The sequence below is a fragment of the Schistocerca cancellata genome, unplaced genomic scaffold (assembly GCF_023864275.1).
Source record: "Schistocerca cancellata isolate TAMUIC-IGC-003103 unplaced genomic scaffold, iqSchCanc2.1 HiC_scaffold_1148, whole genome shotgun sequence".
Taxonomy (NCBI): Eukaryota; Metazoa; Arthropoda; class Insecta; order Orthoptera; family Acrididae; genus Schistocerca; species Schistocerca cancellata.
Window position 1 is genome coordinate 1,318,360 of NW_026047147.1, and position 20,490 is coordinate 1,338,849.

A 20,490-nucleotide genomic window follows, 5' to 3' on the forward strand; every position below is an offset into this window, starting at 1 on the left:
ATATCGTTTACATGAATTCATACAATACTGACTTCATCTTATCGAGTTTGGGCTCGAATGAAGCGCCTTGATGTGCAGAATATGATTGTGAGGGCGGAATATGTAAGCAATGAAGGAGACCATGACGTCTTACAATTTCAGGAAATTCTTGAGAGAGGCTGCTCATGGCTCGACCTTCTTAAAAAAAAAGAAAGCTCTTATTTCCTACTACCTATAGTCAGTTTGTGTGATATCATACTGTATGCAAGTTTATTTCCCACAGCTCACCTATGATTTAAGGGTAGTGTCTTTGTATACTAATCAAAACGTCATGGAACTCAGGTTAGAACCTCGCTACTGCTTAAATTTAGAACAAAAATCGTCAGTAATGATGGATGGGCGGATAGAGCTTCAAGGCACTTTTTTCCCCTGCTCCTAAAACCCTGAAGAGTCAGCAATGCTCAAAGGCATGAGAATGCAGAAGGTAATAGGAACCACTGGTGTCTGTCCACAGGACATGTGGCCTATAATTGAAAAGTGGTATGATGACTCCTCCACTGGCGAAATATTCCGCACTAGTCACACATTCAGATCTCTGGGAGGAAACTGTTACGTGCCAGGTGTCCCAATGAATTATGTTTACTGTATAGCTCCTTGTCTGGCACACCATGCGTCTTTTGTCACTGTAAATCTTACTCAACAGCATATCTCCATCTGCCTCGATAACTTCACCTCTCGGTGTAGCCTCTGCTACATCAGAATCACTTACGTTAAAAACCCAAGGAATTATTATAATAAATACCACCAACCATTTCTCTCTCCCTAACTTCCACCATGGCACACATAAACATGACTGTGTGGTGGTACTCTCTTCAAAGGTAAGCTGGTTCGAATCCAGGTGATGGAAGAAATTTGCATTGCTGGTATTTCGCCAGTAATGGGAGGGGGAATTGAAGCATAAAGTTTCTCATCACCAGACCTCGTGTCAGTGTTCTACATTACATTACCTCTCCTCAGTGTATCATGATACACTGATGCCTGTGACACTGTTGAAGGTGACACATGTGGTGTCGACGATAATCGCCTGCAGCAAATAGTCAATCGACCGCCGGAGAGATGCTGTACACCTAAGCAGCATCGCCACCGGCTATGAGAAAGGAGGAGTAAGCCACTCCTCCTGTAGCTTCGAGGCGCCACACACAAGTATTTCCAGCTCTGCCAGTGCCTGGTACGAGTTCTGCCAGAGTCCAGCCTGAGTTCTGTTCTGTGTACGAGGGTATCAACAGTTCCATGACGACTGCAGAGAAGCGACGAATTTCTGCCTTCAGAGTGCAGGGTCGGCGTAACGTCACTCAGTCAAGCCTAGGCCAAGCATGCACGTACAGAGAGTCCTGGGCCAACAACAGACACATATTTGGCACAGTTCTAGTAAACGTTCAGTGCTCATCATGTGGAGACTCGCACTGTAATGCCGCTCAGTGTTTTCAGCAGCTCCTGTGTATTTGGAAAGTGGACGGAGGAAAGTGAAATATCACAAAGACAAGAATTCAGCCTGCATCGTATTTCTTTGTACAGGACGCCTATGGAGTTATGTCAAAAGAGTATATTCTATATGGACGTAGTTAGATATAAAAAAAAAATACGTATCCAACGGATCAGTGTATGGACGATCACACCTTCCTCAGATGTGTCTCGCTGTCCCCTTTGCTTTATTGCGGATCGTTCTAGTAATTCTGCTTAGAAAGACTTCCTCAACACTTGCGTCAATTTTCCATTAATCTTTCAACATTGAGCCACATGAGGCTTTATTATTCTTCATATTCAGTTATTTGCGTGCTAAGATCAAACGTTTGTCATGACGATTTCAAAAGGTTGTTGAGGTGGTAATGTTGCGATTTCGTGGTAACCATTTTAATGTGGCTTCAAATTCTGCAGAACCAAATAGAATCCGAGAATAAGTTGTTCATTAAGAAACCCACACATCTGAACAACAAAACGAGACTTAAGCTCCTTGCTTCTACAACCACACAAGATCCGTGATTGTCTTGTCACTGAGCTGAGATACTGAAAACTTCTGTTGTACTGAGAAATGGAAGTTCCCATTCATGTAAGCTTCAAAAGAATGTGGTCCTGACAGGTATTCTGATCACACAATGGCCCACATAAGGTGAGGTAGGTTCCTTTCCAACTCTTGCTGATAATGGGTACTTTCCTTAGACAAGAAAACAATATTTTTCCTGAGCAAACAGTGGTATATGGCACATTTATAAGTAAACAACACTCTTGAGCGAGACATGGCAGAAGTCGCCACAACAAAGTACGGTAGGTTACAAGTTGTTGCTCCACACTACTGTCAGATAATTCAGTAACAAACATGGGCCTAAATCCTTTCGTATTCATATTTTTTCAATATGGTCGTGCATTGTTGAACAAGATGCTTGAAGTCGAACTGCTCTTTTGCAAATGATTTTCCCCCCCTGCGGGTCCGAGGTAAGAATAGGCCCGAGGTATTCCTGCCTGTCGTACGAGGCGACTAAAAGGAGTTTCACCGTTTCGGCCTTCCATGTGATGGTCCCCCTTGGGGTTTGACCTCCATTTTTCTAAATTTCTACAGAAGTACGAGCCTTTTGGGGAAGGACACCTTACGTGGTGTACCACTGGTCCTAAGTGCACTCAGACCTTGGCACTCAGCATTGCACCGGCGTTGTAACCATACCCACTATTACTCAAATTGGGCCTAAACGCCTTTTGGGTTGTCCCAGTTACGCCCATAGTGCGTCTCCATCTGCACCAGCGATCATGATGGACTTTCCATGGCACCAGAAATCCAGCACGGTAGCCAGCCCGTTGTGGTGGGGTCGTCATGTACCCACTAGGTTGTAGCCCCCTGACAACACAGGGATCGTACTGCCGATACCTGAGCTGCACCCTCCCCACGTCGGCCAAGGAGTAGATGCCCGTCCCCTTGGGGCATCAGGACTCCCGGCAATGGTCATCCTGCCAGGTGGCCCTTGCTGCGGCTGGGTGGCGCCCGTGGGGAGAGCCCCTGATCAGAGTGGGTGGTATCGGGGCGGACGTTTCGCAGATGAAACGTCACCACGTATCGGGTCGCTCTGCGGCCGAGTCTTTCAAAAGAAAAGGTACCGTTTCTAGTTCTGGTTCTCCTGCCCCTTCCTCCTTGGCCACTCCATGGGAGGAGGGACAGGCCCGCCGGCTTGGAGCGAAGTACTTCCCCCACTATTTGGTCTGTTCTCGAACCGATGGGGGGACATTCGCCACCTCCAAGCCCATGTTCTTTGTTCAGCACATTGAGGACATCTTCGGGGAAATCGAGGCTCCAGCAAGATGCGTTCAGGGTCCGTTCTTATCAAGACCACGTCCGCCACACAGTCGGCGGCGCTCCAGGCGTGCGACCGCCTAGGGGACATCCCAGTCTCCATTGTCCCACATCTTGCACTCAATAGGACGCAGGGGGTTATTTTTCATCGTGACCTCCTGCTACAATCTGATGAGGAGCTCAGGGCCAACCTGGAGCGCCGAGGCGTGCATTTCGTCCGGCGAGTCCAGCGCGGCCCCAAAGACCGTCGCATCGACACTGGGGCCTTTATCCTCGCCTTCGAGGGGGACGTTCTCCCGGAGAAGGTAAAGGTAATGTGCTACCGGTGTGACGTGCGACCCTACGTTCCACCTCCTATGCGCTGTTTTAGGTGTTTGCGCTTTGGGCACATGTCGTCACGGTGTGAGGCTGAGCCCCTCTGTGGCGATTGTGGACGTCCTCTTCGTGAGGAACATACATGCACCCCACCACCTCGGTGCGTTAATTGTCCTGGCGTCCACTCGCCTAGATCCTCAGACTGCCCCGCATATCAGAAGGAGAAGAAGATACAAGAAATCAAAACTTTGGATCGGCTGTCTTATTCTGAGGCCAGGAAGAAGTACGACCGCCTCCATCCCGTGCCATTGACCACTTCGTTTGCCTCAGTTGTGTCCACTCCTTCCAAGGTATCCTCACCCCTCTCCTGTCCCCCCTCCGCCTCCTCCGCCCATCATGGGGCTCTGCCTCCGCCTCCCAAATCCCTCCCTTCCAAATCCTCCCCCCCCGTGGCCCCCACCCCCTCTGCCCCAGGGGCCACCCTTCCTCCTCCTTCTCCCCACACGCCACCTGAGAAGCGATCCTCTTCTCAGGCGTCCATCGGGGAAACGTTCCGGACCCCGGCTTCCGAGGTCCGGCGTTCCAAAACGGACCCCGAGTGTGAGGACCTTCTTCGGGTCCAGTCCACCATCCCTGTGCCTCCTCGGCCTTCCAAGAAGGCCTCTAAGAAGAAGTCTCTATCCCCTTCTCCACCCCGGCGCGTTTCGACTGACGCTCCATCCGTGAGTCGCCGCTCCCGGCCGTCCTCAGTTTCGCCGGGACGCTCTGCTGCCAAGCGCTCAGCTGGCCTTTCGTCGGCAAATGATGCTGCCCCTCCTACACAACCAGGGACAGCGGCCGCAGCTGGCGACCAGTCGATGGAACCGGATCTGCCTCCCGTCTGTTGTAGCGTTGTTCCCTCGCAACCTGGCCCTCCGCGGCCGTCTAGGTGACCAGCCCTTCCCCCGTCTCGTTCCCCCGACTTTTTGACTAGCGATGGCGTTGTTTCATTGGAACATAAGAGGTATTCGATCTCATCGGGAGGAATTACAACTGCTCCTCCGCCTGCACTGTCCGCTCGTCCTTGGACTCCAGGAAACCAAGTTGCGCCCGACTGACCGTATTGCCCTTAACCACTATACCTCGGAGCGGTATGACCTCACCCCTGTGGACGGTGTCCCAGCTCATGGTGGGGTCATGTTGCTCATTCGGGACGACGTCTATTACCATCCCATCCCATTGACCACCCCACTCCAAGCAATAGCTGTCCGCATTACTCTTTCTGCTTTTACTTTTTCAGTTTGTACCATCTACACTCCACCGTCGTCTGCTGTTAGTCGGGGTGACATGATGCACCTGATCGTTCAGCTTCCCCCGCCGTTTTTATTGTTTGGCGACTTCAATGCCCATCATCCCCTTTGGGGGTCTCCTGCATCCTGTCCAAGAGGCTCACTCTTGGCAGATGTCTTAAACGATCTCAATCTTGTCTGCCTCAATACCGGCGCCCCGACTTTCCTCTCGGACTCCACTCATAACTACTCCCACTTGGACCTCTCGATATGTTCTACCACTCTTGCCCGTCGGTTCGAGTGGTATGTCCTTTCTGACACCTATTCGAGCGACCACTTCCCCTGTGTCGTTCGTCTCCTGCACCACACCCCATCCCCACGTCCTTCGAGCTGGAACATACTGAAAGCTGACTGGGGACTTTACTCATCCCTGGCGACCTTTCCGGACCACGATTTTCCCAGTTGTGACAGTCAGGTCGAATACCTCACGGCTGTTATCATCCATGCTGCCGAATGTTCCATTCCTTGTACTACTTCTTCACGTCGCGTTTCCGTCCCCTGGTGGAACGAGGCTTGTAGGGACGCTATCCGTGCTCGACGACGTGCTTTACGCACCTTTCGCCGCCGTCCTACGCTGGCGAATTGTATTGAATACAAACGACTCCGAGCGCAATGCCGTAGAGTCATCAAAGACAGCAAAAAAGCTTGTTGGGCCTCTTTCACTGGCTCCTTTAACAGTTTTACTCCCTCTTCCGTCGTTTGGGGTAGCCTGCGCCGGCTGTCGGGCATTAAGGCCCACTCCTCGGTACCTGGCCTGACCTCAGGTAATGCGGTCCTTGTTGATCCGGTGGCTGTCTCCAACGCCTTTGGCCGCTTTTTCGAGGAGATTTCAAGCTCCGCCCATTACCATCCTGCCTTCCTTCCCAGGAAAGAGGCAGAAGAGGCTCGGCGACCTTCCTTCCATTCGCTGAATCTGGAAACCTATAATGCCCCCTTTACTATGCGGGAACTCGAACGTGCGCTTGCACTGTCCCGGTCCTCTGCTCTGGGGCCGGATGACATTCACGTTCAGATGCTGGCACACCTTTCTCCGGCGGGCAAAAGCTTCCTTCTCCGTACCTACAATCGCGTCTGGACCGAAGGTCAAGTCCCCATGCGTTGGCGTGACGCCGTTGTTGTTCCTATACCCAAACCCGGGAAGGATAGACACCTTCCTTCTAGTTACCGCCCCATTTCTCTTACAAGCTGTGTCTGTAAGGTGATGGAGCGCATGGTTAATGCTCGGTTAGTCTGGATTCTTGAATCTCGACGGCTACTTACTAATGTCCAATGCGGCTTTCGTCGCCGCCGCTCTGCTGTTGACCACCTCGTGACCTTGTCGACATTCATCATGAACAACTTTTTGCGAAGGCGCCAAACGGTAGCCGTGTTCGACTTGGAGAAGGCTTATGACACCTGTTGGAGAGGAGGTATCCTCCGCACTATGCACAGGTGGGGCCTACGCGGTCGCCTGCCCCTTTTTATTGATTCCTTTTTAACGGATCGAAAGTTTAGGGTACGTGTGGGCTCCGTATTGTCCGACGTCTTCCTCCAGGAGAACGGAGTGCCTCAGGGCTCCGTCTTGAGCGTAGCCCTTTTTGCCATCGCGATCAATCCAATTATGGATTGCATTCCACCTAATGTCTCAGGCTCTCTCTTTGTCGATGACTTCGCGATCTACTGCAGTGCCCAGAGAACATGCCTCCTGGAGCGCTGCCTTCAGCGTTGTCTAGACAGCCTCTACTCATGGAGCGTGGCAAATGGCTTCCGGTTCTCTGAAGAAAAGACGGTTTGTATCAACTTTTGGCGATATAAAGCGTTCCTTCCGCCATCCTTACATCTCGGTCCCGTTGTTCTCCCATTCGTGGACACAACTAAGTTTCTAGGGCTCACGTTGGACAGGAAACTGTGTTGGTCTCCACATGTCTCTTATTTGGCGGCCCGTTGTACACGTTCCCTTAATGTCCTCAGAGTTCTTAGCGGTTCATCTTGGGGAGTGGATCGCACTGTCTTGCTTCGCTTGTATCGGTCCATAGTCCGATCGAAGCTGGATTATGGGAGCTTCGTCTACTCGTCCGCTCGGCCGTCCCTCTTACGCCGGCTCAACTCCATCCACCATCGGGGGATACGTCTTGCGACCGGAGCCTTCTACACTAGTCCTGTCGAGAGTCTTTATGCTGAAGCTGCCGAGTTACCGTTGACCTACCGGCGCGACGTACTGCTGTGTCGGTATGCCTGCCGGCTGTCGTCTATGCCCGACCACCCCTCTTACAAGTCCTTCTTCGCCGATTCTCTCGGCCGTCAGTACGGGTTGTATGTGTCTGCCCTGCTGCCCCCCCCCGGAGTCCGCTTCCGTCGCCTGCTTCGACAATTGGATTTTGCCCTCCCTACCACCTTCAGAGAGGGTGAGAACCCGACACCACCTTGGCTCCAGGCTCCGGTTCATATTTATCTCGACCTCAGCTCACTCCCGAAGGATGGTACTCCGGCTGCAATGTATTGCTCACGGTTTGCCGAACTTCGTGCTCGACTTGCCGGTCACACCTTTATTTACACCGATGGCTCCAAAACTGACGATGGTGTCGGCTGTGCCTTTGTCGTCGGGGCCGCCACATTTAAATACCGGCTCCTCGACCAATGTTCCAGCTTTACGGCCGAGCTTTTTGCTCTCCATCAGGCCGTTCAGTATGCCCGCCGCCACCACCATTCATCATATGTACTCTGCTCTGACTCACTCAGTGCTCTTCAGAGCCTTGGAGCTCCCTATCCGGTCCATCCCTTGATTCAACGGATACAGCAGTCCCTCCATTATTTCGCTGATAACGGTGGTTCTGTCAGCTTTCTGTGTGTTCCCGGACATGTGGGAGTGCCTGGGAATGAGGCTGCAGATGCTGGAGCCAAGGCTGCTGTCCTCCTGCCTCGGCCAGCCTCCCATTGTGTCCCGTCATCCGACGTTTGTGGGGATGTCTGTAAGAGGCTTGTGTCGTTGTGGTGGGATGCTTGGTCATCCCTCCAAGGAAACAAGCTCCGGGCAGTGAAACCGCTACCAACTGCTTGGACAACATCCTCCTGACCATCTCGGCGCGAGGAGGTCCTTCTGACCAGGTTGCGGATTGGGCATTGCCGGTTTAGCTATCGCTACCTGCTCTCCGGTGACCCAGCCCCGCAGTGCCCTTGTGGTCAGGTATTAACAGTGCGCCATGTTTTATTGTCGTGTCCCCGTTTTAGTCAATTTCGTGTTGTCCTGTCCCTGCCATCTACTTTACCGGATGTTTTAGCTGATGACGCTCGAGCAGCTGCTCGTATTCTGCGTTTTATAACTTTAACTGGCTTGTCCAAGGACATTTAATCGTTTTACTTATTTTGTCTGCATCTTTGTCAGGTCCTTCTGGTGTCCCCTCCATCCCCTTGAGTTTTACCAGATTCCATGTGCTTTAACAACAGTGACTGGGCGCTCATGACTTCAGCAGTTGAGCGCCCTTAAACCCAACAAAAAAAAAATGGTTTTCATTGGAGACTGCTCATCTGATTAAGAGTGGGTGATACACGTTTCCTGTCACTTTTCATTGCTTCCAATATGTGGTCTGTCTTTGAGACAGCCTGGAAATACAGGACATTTATCTCAATCAGGCATGGCTACTTTACAAGGGGGACTGAGGCAAATGGTCTCATCATGCCTTACATAGTTTTCCTCTCTGCGGATGTCCATGCACCCACGAATCGTCCACTAATCACTCCTTTACAAGATAACTGTTAGTCCATGGATTCAGAACTCAAAGACTGCAGCGATGAAACAAAAATTTAATTCTGATAACATTGTTTTCTTTCCATCTCCAATGCAATAAAACCTATTTACTTCCTTATTTTTACTACGTCAAGAGCGATGCAGGGACTTCTTGGACACCCTGTAGATGAAGTAGACGTGCATAGTGACATGATACCTGTCTTTGTTAATACTCTTACTTTGTGTTGACATGCCGCCTCACATACTTCTGGGTAACTGAATCTGGATAATGTGGGTAAACAACGCCCAGGCTCGTGATCCAGAGAAGACTGGATTCAGCTGCCTGCAGTGTACGGCCACCACCTACTTGCTGTCGTTTTCTTGCAGACGAGGAGTGGCAGCTGGAGGACAGAAGCCACACTACGCTCTCCGTGAACACTGACTGCGTGCAGCTGTTGGTGAACACCCTGGACCACCCCACGTGTCCGCTGGAAGACCTGCCACTGGAAGCCGTGAAGCAGCGCGAGCAGTGCCGCGAGCAGCTGTGGGACGACGTGGTGCAGTCGTCGCCCCACATACCCGTCACCAGCTACCTGGCCTACACGCAGAGGATAAACGTCAACCTCTGTCTGCTGGCCTGGATGGCGGTCAACTCGTACGGCATTTGTCAGGATGTCCCGTTTAGTCCGATACAGTCCGTGCGCGATGCTCGCTGCTATTTCGATAGTCCCGACGATCAATCATGTCTGCAGTCGAACACTACAGACGCCATCTGCTCTGTTTCCAGAGCTATTCTGTTGCTAAAGTGTCGCGACTTTCCTCCTTTAGGACTTCCTATGATTGTACGTTCACTAGTTTCACATTTCCATTATTGCATAGTAGTAGCAGTGTACTGTATCAAAAGCTAACAGAAGAAACACTGAACTACAAAAACAGTTTAAACAACGCCACCTTGAAATACAAGGATTTCAAAATAGACAGCTTGAAGACTCTAGAAATCTCATTTGTACTGGTAAATATAATTTTCCGTTTTTCGACTGCCGGAGTATACTTGTACCTTCCCCAGTTACGCAACTTGCCTGGAAAGATACTCTTGTCCTTTCAGATCACGTGCATAACACAGATCCTGTGTTCGGAGGTCGTGTATCGTATGGCAGGCGTCCCTGACTTACCTACAGCAGTGCTGATAGACAGCGCCCTCACACTTCTCAGCTGTATCTGGCTGAACTCATTCTGCTACCAGATGTATTCTTGTGTTCGCCATTTCAGGCTTCCTGACCAGCTACTATCTGCTGAAGTAAGCCAGTTATTCCGTCGTGAGGTGCTGTGTGTTTATACCGTGGAGTATAGTATGTGTGGCAGCTGTTGCTTTGGAAAAGACGAGTAAACATTACCTGATCCACAGTCGTATAGTAGTCCTTGCAGGGATTTCAGTGTCTGTGGCATTCAACTTGGTTTGTCTCGGACTGCTTGGATACATGTACCTACGTACTCGGTGCTCCATGCGGCAACTCAAAATTGTTGATAACAAGAAATTTGTCTCAAAAAAGCAATGTCTTTTTATGTCAGTTAAAGCCATTATATTAAGTGGAATAGGAATTATTATTAGAATTGGGTTCCACCAAGCTCAGGGAATTGCGCAGATAGTGTACTATATACAAGGACCAGTGCTCTTCGTCTGTTTCGTTTGCAATGGAACGACGCTCCCCATACTGAAGAACAGGATACTTCTTTGGTGGAACCCAACCGACATCTCTGCAGGTCTAGAGCTGTGTTCGGCAGCCGAGAGAAATCTCACCAGGAGAAACAATGAAGTCTCCCTTTTCAGAATCCTCGCTGTAGCCTCCTTCAGTATTTTTCGCAAATAACTGTCTCCACACTACACTGCATTAAGCTCAGCAATAAAAATGGACTCTACCTGGTATGACAATATTAAATGTCATTAAATCTGATATCGTACAGCCAATACTTCTCTTTCCTAACGTCTCCTTCATTTATAACTGTGTGCTTATTTGTGAGTGGTAGCCTCTGTCTACCTATTCTAATGCACTGAGACTACTTACTAAAATTGTTGGGAAATGATTTGTGTATACAATAGGCTGCGTCAATCACACAGCTTGTTATATACAAGGAAAACGCAGCACGTTGTCGGAGGAATTCCCGTTCGTCAGTGTCATCTACCGTGGCGATGGTGCATTTCTGGACACATGTTCGTAGGACGTTTTTTCTCCGTTTTCATTCGAGGATCTGTCTTTGCAGTATGTTAATTTTATTAATGTATGATATTAGTATATATCATATTATGTCTGAAACAAAGAAATTTTCCATGTGTGTGTGAAAGATGTACTTTTACATGATTTGTAATTCACGTACCATGACAAGAGACATTCAGATACTTATAAAATCAAAAGAGAGGGGCGTGTGACTGAAGTGGTGTGTGCATGAAAGTGTAAATAGGTTTGTTGAGCTTATTAGTGGTTCGATTACATAGAGTGGCTCAAACAGGTATGGTAATAAAGTAACAGATGACTTCTTGTGTGAAATGTGGCTTGAAGTGAATGCAAAATGTCGAATGGCATAGTTATATGAGATTAGCATTATTGGGTTTGTGAAACAAGATGGTGATTTGTTAAGCGAGAGGTCTGTAAGGGTACTATGGCAGATGATAAAAGTTAATGTTCCATGTGCCACTCTTGAGCAAGGAAGAACATTACTTAAAGGCGTATCTACAGAAACAGTACTGTGGAAGGATAAACTTGTGCCAGTACTGTGAGTCCTGGAAAACGTGCCATAGTAGCTAAACTAGAAGCACACAGTACGCCGAAATTGTTGTGATTCGTATCAATAGACGATCTCCCATTTGTTCAAATAAAACCTGAGTGAGCAAAGTAAAGGAGTGTCTGTGTGAATTTAGTACCCAGCCCAAATGAAAATCCTGTGATAAATAGTACTAAATGGAGTGATTTTCGTGAATTGTGAAAGTACAGCAATCATCGTGCACTTAGGTGTCCGCAGTGTTAACCGCGATTTCCGTACTCGACGCAGTGGAACCAGAGGCCGCAGCGCCACGAGGGAGGCAGGTGCCGGGTGCAGCCCGCCTGGCCGCAGGGGGGCGCCGGCAGCTCAACACATTCTGTAAAACCGTTTGACGACGATTTGCAGGCCGTGCGCCTCGATTCTGTCAGCGCAGCGCCAAGCCGACCCTGGCCCACTCTGCGTGACGCCACAAGAGCGCGCCGCGGCCTTCTCTTTAGGTGGTGGTGGCCAGAGCCGACACGGGTCGCACTGGGGGCGCTCAGCGGCCCACCCAGGCAAGTGTCCTGCACCACCGTGACATGCGTAAAGCCAGCCCGACACAGTGGTCGCCAGCCGAGCCTCAACCCGCTGGGAAGTATCGAACCTCATCGTTCGAAAGGCAGTAGTTAACGGCCCTCATGCTACCTACTTACCCCCACGCAAGATCCCGAGTTCCGACCGCAGTATTGGGAACATTCACAGCCAAGTCCAGGAAATTACTTTCGACTGGCTGTACGAAATACACAGTTCAAACTCAACAGGAAGATGGTCATTCAAAAAACATTACTCCCAGATTTGGATAACAGACTGAGATTATCGCTATCCGATTACCCCAGCCACGTCAGTCTGCACCACTGCCACTTAGCTAACATCACCGAGTTTTCACTGAGCTCCAATTCGCCGTAAACGCCCACACTAATTACTATGCAACATTCGCAGATAACGGCAGCAAAGTTCTTAGGCGGTAATAGATGCGCGCAAACGAGGACGCGTTTGGAAACTCGAGAACCCTGTGCGCCGCGACACAGAACTCCGCTCCAGAGCGCCCGCGACGCGCCACGTCGGCCACACGGGCGCCGACGGCCAGCTTTCGATTCCCCGAGCTCCGAGCCTCTCCACGAAATCCTTCTACACGTGGGCCTTTCAGCCAATCAGGAGCAGCAGAGGGCTGCAAGCCCCACCACTGGCCACTCCCTGCCGCTGCTTACAGCCACTACTGTCACGTTCTGATCTTCAGAAAGGCCAACCAGCGAGCAGATATGGGTGGTCAGGGAATTACCTGTTACAACCCTTTCACTCGTGTGGTATCAAGCATTAACTTCTGTAACCGATATACCTATTAAGGGCTTTCCTCTGATATATCTGGAGGCAAGCATTCTCGCAGCCGAAACTGCTTGAACTGTTGTTACATGTACGTAGTTGTTTGACAGCACACATGTTACTCAGACGATGTCCCCTGCAAAGTGCATCATGCGTAACTCGCGCCACTGTCGTCAAATGCATCATTGTCAGAGCGATTCAGACTTGGGATCAGCAGTCTGCACAACCGCCACACTTTGAGACAGGGACGACCAACTCGCATCTGCCGAGGCTAAAGGCACAGAACTCAACGCTGACTGCGACCGTTCTCAAGCAGGGCGTGGGGACTATGGATCGTCCTGTTTCCGATATGCAACAACAGTTTTCAGCGCACCAGACTCAAGTAGAGAACTCTGTCTCCACCAGATCTCCAGAAACGCAACGCTACGCGAACTAGCCGAAAACCCGGACAAGAAACCCGAAGTAAACAAAGCCGCCACAAACACGATACTCCAATTACAAAAAGTTTACACTCATCGAAATACATCTCACGAAGAACAAGGTTTACAACTGGTTGGATGCAGTTGGAATTAAAGCACATCTAACACAACTTATGGCACTTTAGCAAACCCTACAAACTATAAACTAAGAAGGTGGTAAAGAAACAGCCAAATCGTTGTAACCTGCACTAAAACAGTTGCCTGGGCCACCAAGTCGTTCACAGAAAAAATCCGAAAAAAATCTGCAAACATCACAACACACCCATCAGATATCGAAACCTGAGAGAACAGTTTGAGTTACTTACCGATCTGAAGCAACAGTAACAGAAATCACACTGCACGCCAAACACTAAGCAAAAGAGAACCCACACACTCACGCTCGCCTTTGTGATAACCAATTTTGACCGTGATACAACAAACGAAAAAACTGAAGGGGACCTAAAGGTACCGGGAAACTAAATCAAAATTCCCCGCTATTTCTTCCAGTCATATATAGTTACAAAGAACCAACTAACAAGCTACTTGTTCACCATTTCAGAATGCACTGTGTACCTCACAAGGTTGGACTATTTAAACACTACCTCCTCAATAACAGCAACGTCCATATTGCAACATTTTCCAATAAGACATGAAAAGCTGCGATATAATTTGAAATGTGAAGAACGGAGTCGAGCACATCCAATTTTTAATTGCAAAATATACTCGAAACAAGAAACACGAAAATGCAGGAGCTGCAACACTGATAATAGTTATGAGAGTTGCAAAGAAAGACCAAAACAGCCTATCTCAGCAAACAAAACTGAAAACATTAAGCGCATTGATGAAACTATCACGGTCTTCGTCCAAGAGTGTTACGAAAACAATCAAACGGAAAACATACTCTGAGTCTTCACTACAGCCCTTCCCAACATGATATTTGAAAGAAGGGAAATAATAACGGAAGTTTCTAAAAACCTACGTTCTTTGGCGAACACGGATCCACGTCTATATCGCCATATTGATAGACAAGGAGGCCTATGCCCAACGTAGCCTGAGACACCAGGAAACAAGAATTAACCTTCACATTCAAGCCTAAGAAAGATATTGCCGCTATCTGCATAGTCAACACACTGGGTTTCTGCTCTAAAAACAAACTCCCTAAAGGCATAGTAAGAGAAAAATAAGTTGGTATTATAGTCGCAGCACATACCTCATGAGCAGGTAGAGAAATCAATCTAGATAGCTGTATCTGTCACGCAAACCAGACCGTAGTAGAAGCTGAGGTAATGCTTCAGAGTCTTTCATATAAAACACAACCAAGGATGTATCCTGCCGAGGAACTGCCAACTGATCTCGTTAATTATGTACTCCCATTCTGCCCAGCTAAAGGAACAGGAGACTCAGTGCTAGATCTGCGATATTTGCTGAAAAATTGAACAAGAAAGATATTAAATGACTCGCCGCCTTTTATCAATCACTATGGCACTTCTATCTTAGAACATATACTATGTACAACATAGCTACCCAGATTCTGAAGCTACACTGAATTTGGCGACTACATAGCTAACGAATACCTCACATTTATTATGCTGTGAACCACAAAAACTAGGAAAAAACTTAAAACGATCATAATGTCACGAAATCGGATAGTCGAAAAATTCAGATTGATACGTTTTAACACAAAACCTAACGGATCAACTATTCAAACCACTCCTTATAACATATTGTAATCACCAAATACAAGTGGAAGCAATACAACCTGCTATACCTAAAACTACCCTAAGAAGAAAATAACATAACAAAGAGAAAGACTCCTGACGTACATAAGAAACAAAATTAAACAGTAGGGAAATTCTATAGACCATACGGCACTAACCAAATGGATATGCTACGATTGGCTTGAACGTTTTCAATGACCTAATAAGAAGAGGAACCCATCAAATGATGCGCGAGGTAATCACAAGAATTAGGTCCCACAATAGCAGTAGTTTTTGGAAAAAAGTTCCAACAGGTCATAGCACACCATTTGTGAACAGCCATCCTTAATAGCAGATGAGAATGTCATTCATTACTGACGACCTCGAAAACGTTCCTCAAAGTGCTACAAAAACATTCACGGTTATCCGTGGTATCCAAACTCCGATGAAACCGACGAAGAAATAATACTCGAAAATCCGAATAATACCGCTTAACATCCACTACTTTATAAGATTGACGAATATGAAATGGAAAGAAAGCAGCTCAGAGACTGGAGGCACTGGAAGATAACAAAATAAATCACTCCTTTCACAAGACACCTGCCTCAAACACATCAGACGTTTCTTCATCGCAGCCATTAAACTGAAAATAGTCTCTCTAAAATAGAAGCAAGCTAAAATCAAGATGATTTCCCAACCCGAAAGACCAAAAAACAACACCAAATTATAGGTTACCATGCTCTCAGTGACAGGGAAAGCTTTCGAGACAGACTAAAATTATTCAAGGAATAGAGCAACATAATCGCACAAGAACGAGCCGGGTTCAGCGGCAACCACAGCTCAGGCGACCCGGTCCCAGGACTGAGCAGCAGAGCGACGCAGGCTGAACGCAACACGGCAGGCGCAACGCCAGCACGCTTTCTCGTGGACGGCGAACGCGCCTTCCATTGGTTGTGGCATGCTGGGCTGCTCTTTGAAACGCTACTTTTGAACTTCGCATGCCAAAGTGTTCAACTTACTAAAAACGTTGCTGGAAACAGGTAAGTACAAGCGCTGCTTGGTGATCACCATTCGGCAAATATTATGCCAGCCGCAGAGACGTCACGTGGGACAGTCACGTCTCTACATGTGGCAGAATTAACGAGCAGGTCAACCCCTTCACAAACAAGCAGGAATCATCACTAAGCAAGTCGAGTAGGTTAAAATACAGTGGATCCACGAAATCTATTCTTCAGCACCAACCTGTGATCTTCAAATACCCCTACTTTAAATAAATATGTATTCCTCACGTCATCTTCACAGGTACTCTGACAGTCAGTTATCAACAATGAAGAAATACACTAAGTGGAAAATAAGATGTTATAACACAGAGAGATGTTGTACCGCCCCTCAGTGTGAAGACTGGTTTTAAAAATAGCTCTCCATTCTACTGTATAACTTGCAGGCCTCTTCATCTCCAAGTACATACTGCAGCCCTCATCCATCCCAATCTCCTTACTGTATTCACCACCTGGTCTTCCTCTACGATTTTCACCCACACTTCACTTCAAAACTAAATTGGTTACCTGTCGATGTCTCGGAACGTGTCCTACCAACCGCACCTCCTTTTGGTCAGGTTGCGCCTCGCATGTTCCCCCGATTCTCGGGAATCCAATCTTATCTTCCCTGAGGTCAGCGTCTACCAGTTTTTTCATTCTTCTGTAAAGAATTTGAGTTACTATTTTACAACGACGAGTTATTAAACCGATAGTTCAGTAATTTTAACACCTATCAGCAACTGCTTTCTTTGGAATTGATAACATTACATTCTTCTTAAGGTCTGTGGGTACTTCGCCTGTCTCATACGCCTGGCACAATAGGTGGAAGAGCTCCGCCATGGCCGACTCTCCCGAGGCTGCCTGTAATCCTGCCAGAAGACTGTTTACTCCCTGGCCCTCGTTTCGACTTAGATATTTCAGAACACTGTCAAATTTGACCTCGTACTGTTACATCTCCCACCTCATTTACATCCATGACCACTTCCCTATCTGTAATATTAGCTTCAGTGATATATAACTGACATAACTACATTTGCTGAAAACAAAACCTATGTAATGTCATGACAGCAGAAATTATAAATATGATGTAGCTATGCTATTGACTATACATAGATCACTACACCATTCAGACAGCAGTTTCTCCTACATAACATAGCACTTACCTCCGACTTACAAAGTTGTCTTGCAGATCCCTTCGTATCATACTAGAGATTAGTTTCTAAGCATTTGTCTTAAAGACTAACAATACAATGTAACAGGAAACAAAATGCCTTAACGATGGACAAATAAACGCAGGTGCTGCTTTTTTAAAGGAAGGTTTTAACCCACTCATGAAGCGAATGCTAGGACTCAGCTGCAAGAATAACATCGTCCTCCAATCCGCCAGGATTAGTCGCTGCGTCCAAACCAAATAAGAGCCTCAGATTAAAGATGAACACCGTCACCATATCATTGTTGTTGTTGTAGTCTTCAGTCCTGAGACTGGTTTGATGCAGCTCTCCATGCTACTCTATCCTGTGCAAGCTTCTTCATCTCCCAGTACCTACTGCAACCTACATCCTTCTGAATCTGCTTAGTGTATTCATCTCTTGGTCTCCCCCTATGATTTTTACCCTCCACGCTGCCCTCCAATACTAAATTGGTGATCCCTTGATGCCTCAGAACATGTCCTACCAACCGATCCCTTCTTCTGGTCAAGTTGTGCCACAAACTCCTCTTCTCCCCAATCCCATTCAATACTTCCTCATTAGTTATGTGATCTACCCATCTAATCTTCAGCATTCTTCTGTAGCACCACATTTCAAAAGTTTCTATTCTCTTCTTGTCCAAACTATTTACTGTCCATGTTTCACTTCCATACATGGCTACACTCCATACAAATACTTTCAGAAATGACTTCCTGACACTTAAATCTATACTCGATGTTAACAAACTTCTCTTCTTCAGAAACGCTTTCCTTGCCATTGCCAGTCTACATTTTATATCCTCTCTACTTCGTCCATCATCAGTTATTTTGCTCCCCAAATAGCAAAACTCCTTTACTACTTCAAGTGTCTCATTTCCTAATCTAATACCCTCAGCATCACCCGACTTAATTCGACTACATTCCATTATCCTCGTTTTGCTTTTGTTGATGTTCATCTTATATCCTCCCTTCAAGACACCATCCATTCCGTTCAACTGCTCTTCCAAGTCCTTTGCTGTCTCTGACAGAATTACAATGTCATCGGCGAACCTCAAAGTTTTTATCTCTTCTCCATGGATTTTAATACCTATTCCAAATTTTTCTTTTGTTTCCTTTACTGCTTGCTCAATATAGAGACTGAATAACATCGGGGAGAGGCTACAACCCTGTCTCACTCCCTTCCCAACCACTGCTTCCCTTTCATGCCCCTCAACTCTTATAACTGCCATCTGGTTTCTGTACAAGTTGTAAATAGCCTTTCGCTCCCTGTATTTTACCCCTGCCACCTTTAGAATTTGAAAGAGAGTATTCCAGTCAACATTATCAAAAGCTTTCTCTAAGTCTACAAATGCTAGAAACGTAGGTTTGCCTTTCCTTAATCTTTCTTGTAAGATAAGTCGTAGGGTCAGTATTGCCTCACGTGTTCCAGTATTTCTACGCAATCCAAACTGATCTTCCCCGAGGTCGGCTTCTACTAGTTTTTCCATTCGTCTGTAAAGAATTCGTGTTAGTACTTTGCAGCTGTGGCTTATTAAACTGATTGTTCGGTAATTTTCACATCTGTCAACACCTGCTTTCTTTGGGATTGGAATTATTATATTCTTCTTGAAGTCTGAGGGTATTTCGCCTGTTTCATACATCTTGCTCACCGGGTGGTAGAGTTTTGTCAGGACTGGCTCTCCCAAGGCCGTCAGTAGTTCCAATGGAATGTTGTCTACTCCGGGGGCCTTTTTTCGACTCAGGTCTTTCAGTGCTCTGTCAAACTCTTCACGCAATATCGTATCTCCCATTTCATCTTCATCTACACCCTCTTCCATTTCCATAATATTGTCCTCAAGTGCATCGCTCTTGTATAGACCCTCTACATACTCCTTCCACCTTTCTGCTTTCCCTTCTTTGCTTAGAACTGGGTTTCCATCTGAGCTCTTGATGTTCATACATGTGGTTCTCTTATCTCCAAAGGTCTCTTTAATTTTCCTGTAGGCAGTATCTATCTTACCCCTAGTGAGATAAGCCTCTACATCCTTACATTTGTCCTCTAGCCATCCCTGCTTAGCCATTTTGCACTTCCTGTCGATCTCATTTTTGAGACGTTTGTATTCCTTTTTGCCTGCTTCATTTACTGCATTTTTGTATTTTCTCCTTTCATCAATTAAATTCAATATTTCTTCTGTTACCCAAGGATTTCTACTAACCCTCTTCTTTTTACCTACTTGAACCTCTGCTGCCTTCACTACTTCATCCCTCAGAGCTACCCATTCCTCTTCTACTGTATTTCTTTCCCCCATTCCTTTCAATTGTTCCCTTATGCTCTCCCTGAAACTCTGTACAACCTCTGGTTCTTTCAGTTTATCCAGGTCCCATCTCCTTAAATTCCCACCTTTTTGCAGTTTCTTCAGTTTTAATCTACAGGTCATAACCAATAGATTGTGGTCAGAGTCCACATCTGCCCCTGGAAATGTCTTACAATTTAAAACCTGGTTCCTAAATCTCTGTCTTACCATTATATTATCTATCTGATACCTTTTAGTATCTCCAGGGTTCTTCCATGTATACAACCTTCTATCATGATTCTTAAACCAAGTGTTAGCTATGATTAAGTTGTGCTCTGTGCAAAATTCTATCAGGCGGCTTCCTCTTTCATTTCTTAGCCCCAATCCATATTCACCTACTACGTTTCCTTCTCTCCCTTTTCCTACACTCGAATTCCAGTCACCCATGACTATTAAATTTTCGTCTCCCTTCACTATCTGAATAATTTCTTTTATTTCATCATACATTTCTTCAATTTCTTCGTCATCTGCAGAGCTAGTTGGCATATAAACTTGTACTACTGTAGTAGGTGTGGGCTTCGTATCTATCTTGGCCACAATAATGCGTTCACTATGCTGTTTGTAGTAGCTTACCCGCATTCCTATTTTCCTATTCATTATTAAACCTACTCCTGCGTTCCCCCTATTTGACTTTGTGTTTATAACCCTGTAGTCACCTGACCAGAAGTCTTGTTCCTCCTTCCACCGAACTTCACTATTTCCCACTATATGTAACTTTAACCTATCCATTTCCCTTTTTAAATTTTCTAACCTACCTGCCCGATTAAGGGATCTGACATTCCACGCTCCGATCCGTAGAACGCCTGTTTTGTTTCTCCTGATAACGACATCCTCTTGAGTAGTCCCTGCCCGAGATCCGAATGGGGGACTATTTTACCTCCGGAATATTTTACCCAAGAGGACGCCATCATCATTTAATCATACAGTAAAGCTGCATGCCCTCGGGAAAAATTACGGCCATAGTTTCCCCTTGCTTTCAGCCATTCGCAGTACCAGCACAG

General features: G+C 47.0%; 2 protein-coding genes across 5 annotated transcripts in view; one reads left to right on the top strand and one right to left on the bottom strand.

The window, feature by feature from the left end:
- Nucleotides 1-20,490, bottom strand: part of LOC126159884 (uncharacterized) — a 533,313-nt gene that overhangs the window by 170,843 nt on the left and 341,980 nt on the right. The gene's annotated exons all lie outside the window — the stretch shown is intronic.
- The window catches only part of LOC126159885 (uncharacterized), a 502,155-nt gene that overhangs the window by 28,624 nt on the left and 453,041 nt on the right, over nucleotides 1-20,490 (top strand). For 3 of the 4 annotated variants that reach the window (XM_049916694.1, XM_049916695.1, XM_049916697.1), the window contains one exon: nucleotides 9,050-9,983. In XM_049916694.1, the coding sequence (XP_049772651.1) occupies nucleotides 9,405-9,983 (579 nt within the window). In that variant the 5' untranslated portion in view covers nucleotides 9,050-9,404. Of the gene's footprint in view, nucleotides 1-8,573; nucleotides 9,984-20,490 lie in introns of those variants that run through there. The other variant, XM_049916696.1, reaches the window with a different exon arrangement.